The sequence below is a fragment of the Mizuhopecten yessoensis genome, unplaced genomic scaffold (genome assembly GCF_002113885.1).
Source record: "Mizuhopecten yessoensis strain PY_sf001 unplaced genomic scaffold, ASM211388v2 scaffold11173, whole genome shotgun sequence".
Lineage (NCBI taxonomy): Eukaryota > Metazoa > Mollusca > Bivalvia > Pectinida > Pectinidae > Mizuhopecten > Mizuhopecten yessoensis.
Window position 1 is genome coordinate 177687 of NW_018408916.1, and position 17743 is coordinate 195429.

At 36.7% G+C, this 17743-nt stretch overlaps 2 protein-coding genes across 8 annotated transcripts in view; one reads left to right on the plus strand and one right to left on the minus strand.

The window, feature by feature from the left end:
- Nucleotides 1-199: 199 nt before the first annotated feature.
- Nucleotides 200-9341, minus strand: LOC110467409 (syntaxin-6-like). Its single transcript, XM_021524561.1, has 8 exons — nt 9152-9341; nt 6859-7028; nt 6592-6686; nt 5989-6051; nt 4988-5098; nt 4603-4709; nt 3930-4024; nt 200-2732 (listed from the first exon to the last, which is right to left on the minus strand). Exons 1-8 carry the CDS (start codon nt 9184-9186, stop codon nt 2656-2658), a joined length of 753 nt encoding a protein of 250 aa, XP_021380236.1. The 5' UTR covers nt 9187-9341; the 3' UTR covers nt 200-2655.
- Nucleotides 9342-9606: 265 nt separating this feature from the next.
- Nucleotides 9607-17743, plus strand: part of LOC110467393 (protein unc-80 homolog) — a 59719-nt gene continuing 51582 nt past the window's right edge. For all 7 annotated transcript variants that reach the window (XM_021524524.1, XM_021524525.1, XM_021524527.1 and 4 more), the window contains exons 1-8: nt 9607-9852; nt 10483-10531; nt 11102-11264; nt 11933-13815; nt 14427-14731; nt 15531-15802; nt 16319-16500; nt 17127-17287. In XM_021524524.1, the coding sequence (XP_021380199.1) occupies nt 9761-9852; nt 10483-10531; nt 11102-11264; nt 11933-13815; nt 14427-14731; nt 15531-15802; nt 16319-16500; nt 17127-17287 (3107 nt within the window). In that variant the 5' untranslated portion in view covers nt 9607-9760. The remainder of the gene's footprint in view (nt 9853-10482; nt 10532-11101; nt 11265-11932; nt 13816-14426; nt 14732-15530; nt 15803-16318; nt 16501-17126; nt 17288-17743) is intronic.

Sequence of the window (17743 nt, forward strand, 5' to 3'; positions counted from 1 at the left end):
TAGGACTAAACCGGCAACTATTTTTGTTGACCTTTGTCCATGGAAGGTCCCTGCAAAATTTCATTGAAATTGGTTCAGGGGTTTTGGAGAAGAAGTCGAAAATGTAAATTGTTTACGGACGCACAACGGACGACGGACGACGACGGACAAAAGGCGATCGCAATAGGTCACTTGAGACTTTGTCTCAGTTGACCTAATAAAAGTTAACCCTCCCAGTCTCCAAAGTATGTCTGAATGACCACTTTCCCACAAGTAACAATTAATCATACAACTCATTCATCCCTGAGGACACATTTGAACTCCTCCAATTCAAAGGTTAAAATAGTTCATAATGAAATTTCAGGGGTGAATGAGTTAAATACAATGTATATTAATATTCTTATCGTATGAGTTGTCTTTATTTTGGCAACATCCATAGCTGGTAACATAATAAAGGGGTGACTGAATAAACACATTTTTGCAGTGGCGGAAGTTTTGTCTGTTAGATACGTTCATACGGTGGTAGCCTGGGACATTTCGGTGAGTACATTGTACAAACAACCATGAAACAAGTTCTGGAGATTATCCAAGGTATGTACATGAAGTTCACTAACATTGTGACGAAGGTGAAATCATATTTGATACACTTAGTGCATCATAACCACTGAGACCCAATGTGGTGGTCATCGTTTTCAACTCCTATACATTATATAGTGAAATCTGCCTTTACTGACACCTGACTTTCATACAGACACCCTTACGACATGATTTTACAGGTCCAAAAACTGTTCTCTTTATCTTTGAACCTGAGGTTACTGACACACTGTCTTATTTGACCAATTGATTCTGTACAAATTCCTCAAGGTGTCAGTAAAGACAGGTTTCTGTCTTCAGTAACCACTTTTTACAATCACCTGTCTATAGTGACCACCTGTCTATAACAACAAAATGTAAATAGTGATCACTTGTATATATATCGACCACTTGTCTAGTGACCATCTGACCATAGTGACTACCGGTCTATTGATACAAGTGTACATCTATTCAAGCTCTTTTTAAATAGTTGATATACATATCAAAGTAAAGCTAAAATAGTGCTTATAAAATAAATAATGCACTGTTGAACAATAATTATATACCATGTTTTGTTTTAAAATCCTAAAAATATCCTTCTGTCTTATCACTAGATCTGTTTACTGGTCGCAAAATACATCTTCATATTCATGTACATGTCATATACAAATCCATAAAGTTAAAAATACACAAAAATAAATAATACGCAGTTAAAAACATCGATACCTTTCAGTTTAAAACCGATTCCATTTACACCAAAAACAGACCAGATCACACCCCAATCATAACAACCTTCCAAAAACACCAGCTATAAAATCTCTCATCAACAACACAGAATAAATAATCGGTGCTTGTCACATCATCCTGACTTTGTCAGCAGAGTGTAGGTACACAAGCTTCTCAGTTCACAAAGCACTTCGTCTCTGTATCTTACTTTGATATTACGGGACAATGAAAACTACTTCCTTTGATATTCTATAATACTTTACTAAGGCAAAAGCATCACATTGGTATTTATTTTGTTCGATTTTAAATATGATGTGGTTTTACGCTTGCTACAGAATATTTACATTTAGTGCATGGAATTTACAATTGACTTTTTGTACATGTCATATATATAAATGCCTTCCCTATAAAACTTGAACGGGATGACTTACGGTAAATATTTTTCCTGCTCCCGATAGAGGTTAAGTTCAGCGCATTTCACTGTGTCTGTAATGTTAAGACTGACACTGTATAGTAGAGCAGTGTTTGGATTACAAATCTTCCCAAACTACTGTATACTGGGAAGCATTCGCTTCGTAAAATATTCGCTCTCAACCTGTATAATCCATATTTGCCCAGTGTAAATTTCCCACTTCACATTTTATAACTATTTAGGGGATGATGTGTACTTATATTTGATGTCAGGATAAATTCGCCCTTATTGCGGAAGGGGGGAAAAGGCGAAAACTAAGATGCAGCGAACATTTCCCGGTATACAGTATTTGAGACTGACAAAGATGGCTCCCATTTGTAGGGTATACTATAACATTGGGTCTCTCCACCTACAGCAACCCAAGACTAATATACACCTAGAAGCAAACTACACGACCTAAATCTCAATGTATATACATATACCAGTGTGTGGTGTTTGTTGATTTGCACTGCTCTCCATGGGAACTTCTGTTACAAGACATTTGTCTGACCGACGACTTGGATGAAGACCTTTGTGATCCTGGCGACGCTTGAGGAGTTCCTTCAGAAAACAGTCACTGGTCGCATATGAACAGCAGTCACAATATTTTTAGAATTTATTTCTTGTATAGATTTTAATTAGCAAGGTGAACGTCTTTAGATCCAAAACATTACCATATATACAGCAGGCTCAAGTCATTGTCCCACACACACAAGCTTGTTACATGACTAGACAGCTGAAATTGTAGATTTACTTCTTGCCCAAATGATGGACTAGATACGGACATGGTAAACGTTGTGTCAGAAAGGCGTAATATCTGCTCATTAAAGTTCATGTCAGTGGTCAAGATTGAATTACGTCGAAATGAACGACCTTGGGAAAGACCAGAGGTCAGTTTGCATTGTGATGAAAGTTTTCCATGTGAATCACAACACCATGAATAGTATTACAACGATTAGTAGCACGGCTAGGAGAACGAATATTGCACACCACTGTCGTTTATCTGAAACAAAACAGGCTCAATGTCAGAACTAATACATGTCATTCAGGTACATATGGTCTTTTGGTACAATTAATGTTTCATCTACTCTAGGTATTAATTCTATAAAATATCATAATTCTTCTGTTGATGTTTACTATGCAATAGAAACATGGTAATCTATTATATCCTTAATATGCTTGTGACATTCTGAATGGTTGATAGCCCATGATGTGCACTAGAATACTTCCATTGTTTATCTGACAATTTGGTACTTATCAAGATATTCACATTCATGAAAATTTCCTCAAGATAAAGAAAACAAAATCCTTCAGAAAAGATAGTGTCCAAACAGAGTAAAAATTGACAGAGAAAATGTAAATAAACAATTTCAAGAGAACTTTTTGTTTTATCTTTGGCACCACAAAGTAAGCAAATATTCTAATATCGAAGTTTTACTTTATACAAAAACAATATACTTATTAAATGTGTCGCAACGTTTCAAGACCCACTGGTCCCTTTGTCAAGCTATGACTGAGAGAGCGATTTGTAATTTTTACAGGTCAAACATATGTTGCAACATGTTTAATAGGTATATTGTTGTGTATAAAGTAAAAATTTGATATAACGTATATCCAAACTGATGAATCTTATTGGAAAAGAAAGAAAAAATCCTCCCTAGTGCATAGAAATACTATGGAAAGATTCCTATTTGATCAATTTTACCCCAAGGTGAAGTCAAGGGGGATGATATATCTCCAGTCTAACAGTACATATACTGCTGACAATACCCTGCCATTGTAAGGAGGCAGTTCATACAAGTAAAAGCTAATGTCTCTATACAATATGTAGAAAAACCATGATACACTTTAATTGTAAAATGGAATTCCATGCTATTGCTGAAACAAAGAAAACTTCTTTGTACCTTCTTATTATCAATTATTTAAGGAATATGCAGCATTTTTTTTAGTTTATATACAGTATAGTGCGTATAAACCGGAAAAACTGTGAAACTTGCATAAGTCTGACAAAAGTGCCGTGGTTTTTTAGGTATATATCATATAATCCCAAAAATAGCCATGGTTATAACTTATAATTTAAATTTTAAAGAATTACAAATCTATTGCCGCAAAATTAAGGTACATGCATATTCGATTTTACCTGAGAAAGTCTAGCATTTGGAGGAATAGCCAAAATTAAATTATATAATGATATACCTACCATTAGACATGTGTAAAACCTTCGCCATCTTCTTCATAGTTGCATCCATCTTAGATTCCGTTGTATCCATCTGGTGCCCAAAGTCATCCAGCATGCTGAAGAGACATATTGACTTTGTATCAACTTGACATTATTTTAAAAAAATTAGAGAAAAAATAATATGAGATAAACATATTTTCATTATGATTGTAAGGGGTAGAAATTTCAATGGTAAAACATAGAGCAGTAGGATTAGTGGAGATGCACAACTGCTTTGATGGTGATATATTTTACAAATTTCAAGCAAATGACGTGAACACACTGAATTATATATTATTCACACATGCTTCCGGACACCTGAAAAATACTCAATGACAAAAGCGCAATAGCTTTACAAAAACAATCCAGATTAAAACCAGTTTGAGTGTATTTATAATGATAAAATATAATCCATAAAAAAATCAAGGTGTAATTTAATACCTTTCAGTGATCAATCTACAATTTATTTTCATGGGTCCTGCTCAAATGTATTGCCAAAATCAATGGGTCCCACAATGTTAAATTTAAGTATTTCCAGAATTCTACTAAGCCCCATCAAAATGCTATGAGTATAGGAGTCGGGACTGGTATATAGATTTATCACTGACCTTTGACACAGACAAATTCCTTGTGAACTTGACTATGCACTACTTACATATTCTGTTCCTCTAGTTCGTTGCCTATTTGGTGACTCATGTTTTTCAGCACCCCCACACTGGTCCCTATCTTGTCCAACTGGTCATCCTGAGATTCTATCAGGAGCTAAAAAGTATACAAACAGACTAATACTTTTACAGACCATCATTTACATGTAATTCCAATTTCCCTTTTTCTCAATTGGAGAAATAGAATTTAAGCAGATAAAAGTTGTATTTTCAAAAAATTTAATGAACAAAAACATGTACTGATTGGAGCTTCCTTTAAACTGGTACATTATTTTTTGTTTGAAATTTTCATCTGAATAAGTATGTGAAGTAATTTGATGAAAAACGCCTGAATTAAATTTCTTATTTCTTGATTTGTGAGGTGTTATAAGTTACCTGCTGTTGCTGGGTTGTATCGTCTATAAACCTCTGGTTGGCACGCTCCATATCCTGGTCCAGTTTGGTGTAGCGGTCATATTGTTTACCAGCTCCATTGGATATTAATGCCTGATCAAGACAATGTAACAGGATCCGTTGTATGAATAAACAAGATCTTAACTCATTCACCCCTAAAGACACACTTGAACTCTTCCAGTTCAAAGGTTGGAATAGTTCATTATCAAATTGCAGTGGTGAATGAGTTAAATTACATACAACAGTGTACTAAGGTATGATGTAGGGCACATCTTGACAGTGAATTTCAAAGTTGCTTGGTACTTATGATTGAGCAATTTAAGTCCAACTGCATATTCATAATTAATATGAATATGACTAACATACCAGCATGATGTTATAATACTTAAAATTATATATTGTAAAAATTAATTATTTGTCAAAAGCAATAAGACGAAACTGCCTAAAAAGATCAGAACATTTATCTCTCCACAGCAAAACATAGACCTTTAGTTGGAGCTTGTTTCTAGTGAGTTTTATGCATAAATACTGTTTTATTAATACAAACTTTCACAATCAGCTGGTACATGTATGTATTAACTTTGTACATATACTTTGTGTACACATGCATATCTCATTTAAATGTCTGCATATGGTAAAATATTTGAAATTAAAAAAACAAATAGAAAGAAAAAATGCATCATTCCAGCTGTATTTACACTCATGATTCCTTCATAACTTTGTTAACATACAGTGTATGTTGCATGTTTCATGGAATAAAGTATTTGAATCCTTAATAAAAAGATGTCCATCCTGTGCACTACCGTCAGAGGGATATCCAATGATTGAGATAACTTTTTAATTATTTAAGACAGTGATGACAGACATTTGCTTAGCCACTGGTTCATGAAAGTCAACAATTCAAAATGCATAGGCACAATTTTAGACTTTACTTGTTCTTCCAAAATTACACAAAAAAATGATGGCTTGACATTAAATGTTACCTGCCGAGGTCCCATATCATCCTTCGGTTTAGCTTTTGGACTGGATAAGTGGGATTTCATTTGCTGGAGAAAACAAAAACAAAAACCAAATAATGCTGGATTGGGCGATTATTTCAATTACCAAGCAAATGGCAATGATACTAAAATCTGTGATAACATAAATTTTATATAGAGAACTACCTGGTAGTGTCAGTGATATTTGTAGGATTTTTTAGGTGAGTCCTGAGTGTCATTTTCAAAATACAAATGTGTCCCGTTACTAAGAAATATAGTAGGTTCTTATAGAATATGGACGAGTCCCAAATGAAAATTGTTAGTCAAGGACTAAATCATCTAGATCTGTGACGGATAAATCACGGGATGTTACTGTTGAACAATGCAATGTAAACAGATCTAGAAAGTATCTGGAAGGAGAAGAGCTGAATGTATTTCACTTGCTAATGTATTCAAGATATTGGCGGAATTAATATTTTTCATTATAAAAAAAACCTTACTCAATCTTCAAGATCCTTTAGCATTTCCCTAGAATCCAAGTCAAAAGCCAATTGCAAGTACTTTACCTTGGTATTATAATTGAATGGTCAAGGGTTGCAAGTCACTTACCTGGACAGTAGATTTGGTCCGATCGATGAAAGCTCTTCTGTCAAGCAATTCTGAGGTATCAATTTTAAACTTTTTGGGATTCTTTTCCACAATACGTACAATGGTTAAGGAAATAAAATATGCTACTCTGATTTATGTTATTTCATGAATAAGGAAAATATAGCATTATTGATATATTGAACAGCGACAATAAATCTTTTTTTTTTGCTGGGGAAGCAGTCTGTATTTTGCAGTTATTTTATATATAGTTGGTTATGTAAAGGATATCTACTGTCTCCTCCAAATCCTCCAGATCCCATTCTATACTTCTTAAGCTGTTCCTTAACTCATTGGTTGTCCAATCATATTCCTCTTTGGATACAGACTTTGGATTGTCCAGAAGTTCACACCATCGTTCATACAAATTTCGCGATGACTGAACAGCTTTTTGTACTTCACTGTGAATTAGAAATAACCAAATGAATTACAAACATTTTTTTTCAGTTCTCCATCTTTGGCATTACAACGTTGATATATTTGATTGTAGTATTAGCCATTACAGTATTCTTTCTACAACAGGTCTGCCTGTATACAAAACATTCATGTCATTCAATATACAGACAATACCATACGGGGTACAGTCGTTTCGGTACACGGTAGTTTCGGTACTTCAAAAATAAGAGGTTTCTGTACTTTTTGTAAGTAGTTTTGGTACTTTTTGTAAGTTGTTTCGGTACTTCAACAATTTTTTCGGAACTTTATTTTTTAGTTAATAAATATTTCTCATTTGTCATTCGTTTATTAGTTAATAAATATTTATTGTTGGTTGTTTATTTAACGTTTGCTTTTGTAGTTGTTTAAACAATCAAGCAGATTAGTCAATCATTGTTTTCGAACTTCAAACGTGATCCCGCAACATACGCGATGGTTGTTTATTTTACTGAGCAGCTGAGTAGATCAGAGTAGCTCCGAGTAGATCGGAGTAGTTCTTTAGGAGAGAAACTCAACGCTGAGGGAATTCACCAACTTGTCATAAAAATGACGGTTCCGCTATCAAATTTATCAAAAAACTCATCATGTCTTTGGATGATACGTGTATTCAGTGTGACGGCGTTGTTCGACCTCGACAGGAAGCCCTACAGTGTGACGTGTGCAGTAGATGGCAGCACAGAACGTGTGCAACTGGTGAGTACAAATCACTCACAATTAGGGATTTCCATTTCAGATTAAATTATTGTTTAAATATGAATTAAACATGTTATATATATGTCCCGCTATACTTAGTTATTTATGAATTAAATATGTTATATATATGTCCCGTTATGCTTAGCTAATAATTAGGGATTTCCATTTCAGATTAAATTATTGTTTAAATATGAATTAAACATGTTATATATATGCTATACTTAGTTATTTATTAATTAAACATGTTATATATATGTCCCGTTATACTTAGTTACTTAGTTATATTAGATATCAAGTTTGTGCTTATATCAAATATACATGGACTGTATCAAAACAAGCAAAGACCACTTCAAAAAATCTGATACAAACACGTGTATTATAGCACAAGTTTGTCTTAGAGTTACTTCTCTTGAAGGTATACAGCACACAAAAAAATGGTGACGTTGACTAAAACGTGGTACCAAAGTGTGTTTTCCATAAGTCCCTAAACGATTTTCAGAAGTACCGAAACGACTTTCCGAAGTACCGAAACGACCGGGTACCTAAACGACCAGGTACCTAAACGACCTGAATTCTACCATACAGACAGAAGTATCCTGGTTGTTTTGCCCTAAACCCTGTTCGTGCCACGGGGCGTTTCAACCTAAATCCAGTTTGCCAAAGGTTGTTTCACCCGAATAGCAGTTGAAATGGTTTTAATCATTAAAAACACTTATACTTCACAAACAATTGTGTTTAAGGTAGAATTTCATGTAGGTGTGTACTACACTACATTTTATGTGCAGATCTGCTCGACCACATACCTGTGCATACTAATCTAACGAGTCTAATGACAAAAAAAGACTAAGGGAGACCAAGGAAAACTTCAAATGAGACTGTATCAGCAATACACATCTTAACAGGACAAAACAGTTTCGTCCTCAAAATACTTTTAGTGCGAAACGACCTGGGATTAGGCCGAAACGACGACACCCAGACAGAACCCACATAGAACCCACATATATTGTATTGATTCACATACATGTGGCAACATTAACCAACCCCGATAAAACAAATACTTGCTGTCTAGTAACTAAATTATAAAGAATATTTCAATTGGAGATCCAGTAAACCATCTGGGGAAAGAGGACTTTAACAATGTCGACACGACTTTTGGGAAGTATCTCGCCATTCTCGGTACGGAAACGACCCGGTACGGAAACATCTGTACCCCTTTGAGACTGGCTTTATTCCTGCATACAACTTGGAATATGAATGGAATTGGTAGGCTAAGTAATATGCTAAATATGGACATAGATCTGTAAATAATATAATAAATCCATATTCCAATAATCATTTAGCAACGAATGTTGTTGACAGATAGAAATCTGCGATTATTGTTTGCCAAGTTACTCACTCTCTGACAACGAAAAACGGGTCTTCAAGAGACATGCTGAGCCTCGATGAAGTTGAAGATGTTTGTCGTTCACAGCTTCATTTCATAAAATCGTTATTTAGAAGAATATAGCTCATATAAGTCCCTACATTTGAGACAAAATTACGTGTTATAAAAAAATTATGGGACTCATCACCGGAATTACTAATAGAAAACCAATATGCGAACCATTGACGGAAGATAGATCTCCGGAATTTGCTCTCATTTATATTTGATTAATTCATAGAAGAAGAACAAGCACGGATGATAATGGATAACCAACAAATAATCATATGTTAAGATGGGACATTTTGTAAAGATTATTTAAAGTAATATTTTGAACCTTAAATGTCTCTTTCATAATGAAAGCATCTCTTATATTTCCCGCGCAGTGTCATTGGGTTAGCTCCCTTCCTTTATAAGGTCAAGAGTTCAAACGCAGCAGCAGCAGCTCATCAACATCGCATCTCCTCTTCGATAATGTATCTGGGCTGCGGCCATCTTGTAGGGATCAGAGTACAGTAGCTTTGATCACCGATCTGAAGATGGAAATCCGTGTCTTTTTATCACAAAACTAGTTGAAACTCAAATATGGTAAAACGGAAGACCATTTCGGGTGATGATTTGGATGGAGATCAGACGATACCATTGCCTATCCAATCTTTCTTCTGGCGGCAGACGAGGTAATCAACAGTTGGCTTGTTGACATCTGTCGACGGCATCGTTATGCATTGCATGTAAACATATAGATGCAACCAAAATAAACAGACACGGTACTGGCTACTGGCACACTGATATGTGTGCTATAGTGGGTCAAGTGTGCAGTATTAGTTATATTTCGACTACAGACGCTTAGTCAATGTCGTAATCGTCGTCTTACATGTATCTATAAACAAACAGGATATTTCAGACTAACGAATACTGTAGGTAGTACAGTTCATTCTACCAATCTTGATGAGTTTGTAAACTCAAAAATATAAATAGATAAAAAAATTACTAAAGAATGTATATATCTGTTGTTAGAGAGATGTACTACATCAACACTAAACAGTTATATTCCACATACTTCGTAATTTGATATTTGAAAACAGAACATATGCTTCCTGAATACTTGCTTCTGCAATTTTGTACAGTCAAAACCTGGACCAATCTTCTGGAGGACATTGTATAAGCTCCAGATATCATCACTTTTAAGAACAGAATAGATAAACTTTGGCAGAATAAAGAACTTTATTATAACTTTAGGGCAAATAAAATAACAACGAACTTTAAAACGTTATAATATGTTACATCTAGTTTTCTGTTATTTTAAGGCCATTCATTCGACCAAAGTTGGAAAAGCTCTGTGAAGCATCATGTGTGGTAAGTATATATTCAAGATATATCTTAAATTGCACTTGACAATATAAATTTTTATTTGGTAAATACAGTAACATATGCTTGTCATTTAAATAGCTCATGTAAAACTTTAATGTCTTGTTTTAAAAAGTGCATATACATGTTACATTCAGGGCTAAAGCAAAACAATAAATGCACAATACTTTTCTTAAAGTGAAATATGTATATATATCACAGTGTATATTGATTTCTTGATCTAGGAATCATTTCCATCATCCAAGCATTGACTAAGTAATTTAAACATGTTTGGAATAAGGCAAAAAAATTATGCTTGTGTTTCTGCTATCATCCTTAACAAAATATTTTTTATACTTATGTACATAGCAGGAGTCCTGACTTTAACAGTATATATCACTAAATGTGAATAAAAAGTTAAGAGTAGGCACACACTTCTAGGGTAGGACGGTAGCTATATATGTAGGGTAAGCGGAAACAAATTATTTTTTATTTGGCCTAGTTAAATTTCTAATAAATGCAATATGTCTAGATCTGACAATATCATGCACTCCTCCTTTACTTTTGATGTGCTTACAGTCGTTCGAGCGTGTGGTAGTCCAGAACATCCTGCATGGGTGTTCCCCGAGCCTGTGTGCAGCAATACAGAGTGTGCCTCGCTGGAAGGTCATACAGGCGGCTTTCCCTCACGTCATGCATGCCTGTTCAACACTCCTCACTTCTTGCAAGCGCTTAGATATAGGTAAAGGTTTGATTTGATTTATAAACATGTGTATACCGGTAGTGTACATGAATGTATACATGTTGTAAACAACATAACCCCCCCCAACCACCATCACTACCACTCACAAAAAAAAATAACATAAAAAGAAGGATTTCTATCATATGTCCATTATGAGTCATGGGGCATATCCTTCAGAACAAAGTTAAAAAAAAATGTCATATACAATATACCCAGGTTCCTATATGGACCCCTGTGTAACTACGTGCTGGAGACACCTTTTCAGGTGCCTTTACTACTACTCCAGTGCTCTGCAAATTGAACTAAAGGAAAAACACCTCTAGTCGAGTCAGGATGTTAACAAATGACTAGATGTTATATTTTATATCATAAAGTAACACTAATACTGTATTTATCCGACAAAATGCCCATGCCTGGTAATAAGCCCATCTGAACCTACATGTATATATATGTTGCAGTTTAGAAGAAATAACGATGTATGGTATTTTAATTATTTCATTATCCTGAAAGAAGCCGACTCCCTACTTTATGTCAGGGATTATGTATTTGCTTCTCTGGGTTGATTGTAGAATAAATATTGTACATGTATAATGAATTAAAAACTGTCCAAGATAATTTTTCCAATCATTGTTATTTATAATTTATTCTAGTCAATTGTTTTTTAACAGATGCCAGGTTTGGTTCTAATGAGACAAAGCTGCTGTACATTCTCCACTGGATCATATTGGATGCTGCCTCAGAATGTGAAGATCAAGAGTCTGATCCTCTCCGTAATGGAGGTCGTACCCTTGGCAACAGCGGCTCCTCAGAACAGATGCACTCTCTCAGCACAATACAGCTGTTTGTGTACCTGTTTGCCCCACTCCTGGACTATATGGATGACACTGATTTTCAGACCCTAAAGTTAGAGAATGGTTTGAGACTTTGGCAGCCATTGTGGGACTACAGACAACCTGACATACCCTGCTTTGCGACACCTGTCAAACCCCAGAGGAATGTACTAAAGGCACAGCGAAGTCTGCTGAAGATCAACACTAATGCAGGATACGTGTACATGGGGAAAGGAACTTCCAGAGAGAATCTTAATGTTGGATGCATGGAAAGAAGCATAGAATGTGAAGATGAAAACAATCTAAGCTGCAAGACAAGCACTGGTGAATACCAGTCGCCACGGGCACCGATAGTCACCATGTCCAACATCTGCCCGTCGTCTACTGGGGATTCACAATCGGCCAACATTGAGGTCATCTGTGAACACTGTAATACTGTCATGTCTATGCGCGGGGCAGGCGACGGCAGTAGGCGTTGTAGCTGTGGACGGCGGGAGAGTTCTACCTCCTATGACAAGATGAACCCTTGTCACAACAGGCTCCCGTCGCTGATAGATCATGACTTCGTGAAGCAGAGGTTAGTGAGTGCTGTAAACAGTGGGGTGAAGGGACCGACTACACCAGACATCCTGAGTGCAAGCTATTTTGATGTGGCAGTTTTACGGTGTCTGTTTTGCCAGTATTGGTCCGAGGATGGGATTTATTGGGCACTCAGATACATACAACAGCGATTAATGGAGGTCTGTGATGAAGTGTTCCGACGAACAAACACTGATCGAGCAAGGAGCCGTTCTCTTCCTTTCTCTGACATCAAAGTCCTGAAAAATGGGAGTCTTCCTTACAATCCATTTGAGACACACAGGTTTTCAGACAAAAGAGGATCATCTGCCAAAGGTTTCAGCAAACTCACCTCCAAACTGACAACTATTCGTAGTGGAACAGAGATAGATAAGCTTTCGCCAGACAGACCTACACACCTGTCTGCTTTTGAAGAACTCCGAAATCGGGAGACAAAGAGGCTTCGACTTGGAGGTGGTCGGCGACACATTGACACTGGAACCGCTCAGATAAATCCAACAAAACCTACTAGATTATCCCCCGTGGGTGCTCCACCTGTGAAACATGGAGTACAGTTTGCCACATCCAAGTCTCCAGGAATCTCTACCCCAACTTCATCTTTCACTCATGGGTCGAAAGACGACTCATCCAGTGCTGGTACTATGTCCACTGGCGAAGGGGATGGGGACACAGACCGGGCCTCAAAGAGTCAACACTCCTCCACCAGTGGTAAGACTGTCAAGTTTCCTTTGTCCCTCAGTGGGATCACCTCCTTTGATAGTGACAGAAACAAAGGCAACCGTAACACATACACTAAAACCAAGCTCCATCCCCTGGGCTTTGACAAAGATTCCGCTACTGACAGTAGTAGTCACGAATCCTCCACCTCTTCCCAGCAGGGCGAATCCACAACCAATGACTTGGGCCAGAAGAAGTTTGACACAATGCCAAAACCTATAATCACAGTTACAGAGCATAGCTATGACTTTGACGGAAAGAAGGAACCAATTTCTCCCAAAGGCTCAATGAATGGAGGCAGTACAGAAATTGATGATGATGGAAAAAAGAAATCGGGCATCTCTCGTAGTATGACGGACTCTGACATCAGCTATCGTCAAGAAGATGAGGTACATGAAGTACCTGGATCTGTTCACTATATCCAGGTAATGTGAAATTGTTTACTCTCACTTATTTACATACAGCCTAGATCCAAGCAATCTGGAGTGTTTATCCACAAACTATATAAAGCAAAATTCTATTTCAAAGTTCTAACAGGGAATATAACAAAATAAATTATAACAGTCACTCTATATCCAAACTGTCAGGCTTAACCCTCCATCAGGGATTCAATGGTCATCACCCTTATATCTCATCCAATTTGAACAAAGGAAATGCACACACATGTACTATGGAGTTTATTAGTGTATGCACTTAACAGTTACATGTAATGTAAAATTGTTGTTTGGCCACTATACATATACAAGTCATGTGAGGTTGATTGCTATCTGCCCACTAATAAACAGGTAATGTTACTCTTTACTTCATATACTGATTATGTGAAGTTGCTTGTATTTGCAGGTTATGTTGAGTTGTTTACTATTTTACCACTATATACAGATACAAAATTACTTCAGTCATTATCAATGACCTGGTAGATACAGTAATGTGTAGGTCCCTGAGTTTCACTATGCTCTGAAGGTAATTTTTAAGAAATTTAAGTGTGTGGTAAAAATGTTATTGTAGACGTTTCTTACAGAACTGACTTTTCTTACAGGACAATGGTCACATCAACTACAAGGTCATCCTCCAGGCTGTCCACTTCATCAGTAACACTCAGACCAGTGACCGCATCTGTGAGGTCCTACTCAACGTCATGAACTGGCTCCTTGACCTGGACATTATAGAGCAACCTAGGGACAGCCAACCAAAGACACCGACTACTCCAGCCTCTGAGGGTGACCGACCGCAGGAAGCGGAGGAGAAGGAAGGAAGCCCATCACAGGCCAGGACGTGTACAGAGACCGAGGGACAGGGAGGAGACTCCACTGCACACAGTCTGGCCATGGACACACTACTCAGGTTAGACCTGGTATTTTGTACAATGAACATTTTGTTCATTGTATAATTATGTACCTGTAATATTTTTTCATTTTGTAGCTGCTATATATGCTATACTAGTTGTCATGTTGAAGGTATATAGGGATAAACTAGGACTTTAACCCTGGCAAATTAATCTGATCACAAATTTAATGAAAGATAATACAAGTTTCTTGGACTACAATTATTTAGCCTAAAATCCTGCCAAAAAGCAACATTGAACCTCCCTGACACACAACAACAGTCTGAGGCATGCCTACTGTGTGTGAATAAGGCATAGTCTATGCAACAGCTTGCCAGATTATTATCCCAAAGTAAAGATTGCATGAAAACAGTGATAACGTTAATTTTAATTTTTAATAGTTGCAGAAGAAATAATACTGTGTGGTGTGTTAAATTAAGTGTAATATTTTATTAACATTTTTCACAAAACAATTTGTAAAATAGTTTCATTCTTGATATATATTGGATCAGGCCCGGTATCGGTTAGTTATTGTTTTATATATCAGTTAACACACAAATGACATTGCAATTACATTTTTTAACTTACCATAAATGCTTGAGTTATTCGATGATTCTTCAAACCCAGACCAGCATTCACCAAACACATCTGTATCGATATTGTTTATGATGCTATTGATAGTATCGGGTACATTATGATAACTAGTCTAGACTTCAAAACTAAAAAGAACTTAAAAGAAAATGATGGCTATAGAGGTGAATGTAATTTTCAATTCAGACTTTTTGACACCAGGGTATACCTATCTCTTTTTTTCTTCAGCATTTTTAAAGCTCTTGGTTGTCCCCACGGGTGTGGTGATGGTGTTCGGGGATCGCACGGTGACCTCCTGAGGTTAAAAGGTCAAAACTGCTTGCAGAGATTACAAAGGGTCAATGCGGTCCTGTTTAGGTCGTACCTGAAAGACACCATTAAGAAGTCACCATTACAAGACAGTGTGGACTTCCTACATGCCTTTCTGGGATTTTGCGTGGAGCCTTGTCTGATTCTACAGCAGAGTGAGAGAGCGGAGCGCTCAGCATCAGGTTCACAGGGTAATGATGCAAAGGGCATCTTTAGCTTGAGATGATATTTGACATAATCTGGCTGCGTTCTGCTAGCTATGTTTTAGTGAAACAACGAGTGAAAATCTGGTATGGAAGATATCCGTAGTCGTTTTAGCTTTCACTTCATTTCCAAACCTGTTTTCTCGATATTGAAATAATTCATTGCAATTCTTAAATGTTTTGAGAAAAACTCGAGCGTTATTTTTTTAATTGAAGCATTAAAAAAAGCAATTAAAAAAATGAATAGTTCTGCTGAAAAATTGTATTAAAAATTTTGAGGTGACAAAAATTACTGACATCTGCTGGGTAGTCAAACCAGTCTTCCAAAAGCTGCCAAAGAAAAAACAAAACAAGTGTTAACTGTAATAAACCAGATACCTTTATCAAGACAGGTCAATTATTTGTATGAATTTAAAGACATGAGCTCATTTGTGGTTTCTAATTATATATATAAAGGCATGTTTGAGTTTTAACATATTTTTATTTGGTTTTTGTTTTGCATAGGGGGCAGTAAGAAGAGCAGTTGTCAGGAATCACAGCAAAATGGCTTCCAGAACAACTTCGGCCACACAATTGGTGGAGTAGGGTACCGCGGAGTAGAGGGTGTCATTATTGCCTCCATCTTCAAGTCATTTGTGTCCCGATGTGTGGAGAACAGTCGAGATCTGTATGGCAGTGACAACATTGTAAGTAACAAAGGGGGAATAATCCATCTTCTAAAGGAATTTGTTTTGACGAGTCTCTGCAAATATTCCTTATTCAGGGCTATTCCATCCTCTTTATCCAGGGGTTAGGCTCACTTTCGCTCTCTGCACCCCTGGAATATATCATAGCAACATCCAAGGCTCAGTGTGCAGCATCTTGTGGTACATCAAAAGGATCTCGCAGTCGTGTAACGGTAAAACTTACTGGCTTTGAAGTAGGGCGTCGCTCCTCTGTAATCTTCAAAGGACAAGTATCAACCAAGAGATCGGTCAGGTTATTTTAGCTGACACCAATCAAACAGCTATATTCGTGCCCTCAATTTTGCTATGACAGATTCCAGGCGTGTAGAGACCGAAAGTTAGCGTAACTCCTGGATATCGAGGATGGGGCTATTCCTGATACATACATATTTGTGAGGTATTGAAAAATAGGTCCGAGCCAAGACAGTCCAGGGCAAGGCCATGTGATTATGAATGATTCAACCAAGTCTAAATTGTATTTTTGTTCAATTTTTCAGTTCTACCTCAAAATGCAGTTTAACATATGTATATATGTGTACATGTACATATTGTATATATGGATGTATGTGTTGAATCTGTTATAACAGGGACTGTTCTGTGATGTGCGACAGTTTATGGCCTATGTTAAAGAGATCCATGGTGGAACGTTCCGCCGGGTTGGCCTGGGAGGACTCCTTGATTCACATCAAGCCCTGAAGCAGAAGGAAAAGAAACAACAGGACAAACTCAAGCAGTCTCTACCCATCAGGTTATTATCAAACTTCAATATACTTGAAATCCTGTATACACAGCAATATTTGTTCAATGATGTTTTTCCTAGTATATGTTTGTATCATAATGAGCTGATGTCTTAAAAATTTCAGTAAGATCTGCCACAAACCTTGTAACACCAACATACTGCTGGACAAAAGGCATACTCAATACTCGTTCGCTCTCTCTGCACACCTGGAATATTTCATAGCAAAATTGAAGGCACACAACTAGCTATTTGATTGGTCTCAAGTAAAACAAACCTGACCAATCGCTAAGGCTGATGCAGGTCTGTCCTTTGAAGATTACAAAGAAAGGACACCTGACTTCAAAGCCAACCAATTTTACCACTACACGACCGACAGATTCTTTTGATGTACATCAATGGATCAAACTAGACTTCTCTTATCATCCACAAGGTGACACACACTGAGCCTTCAATTTTGCTATGGCA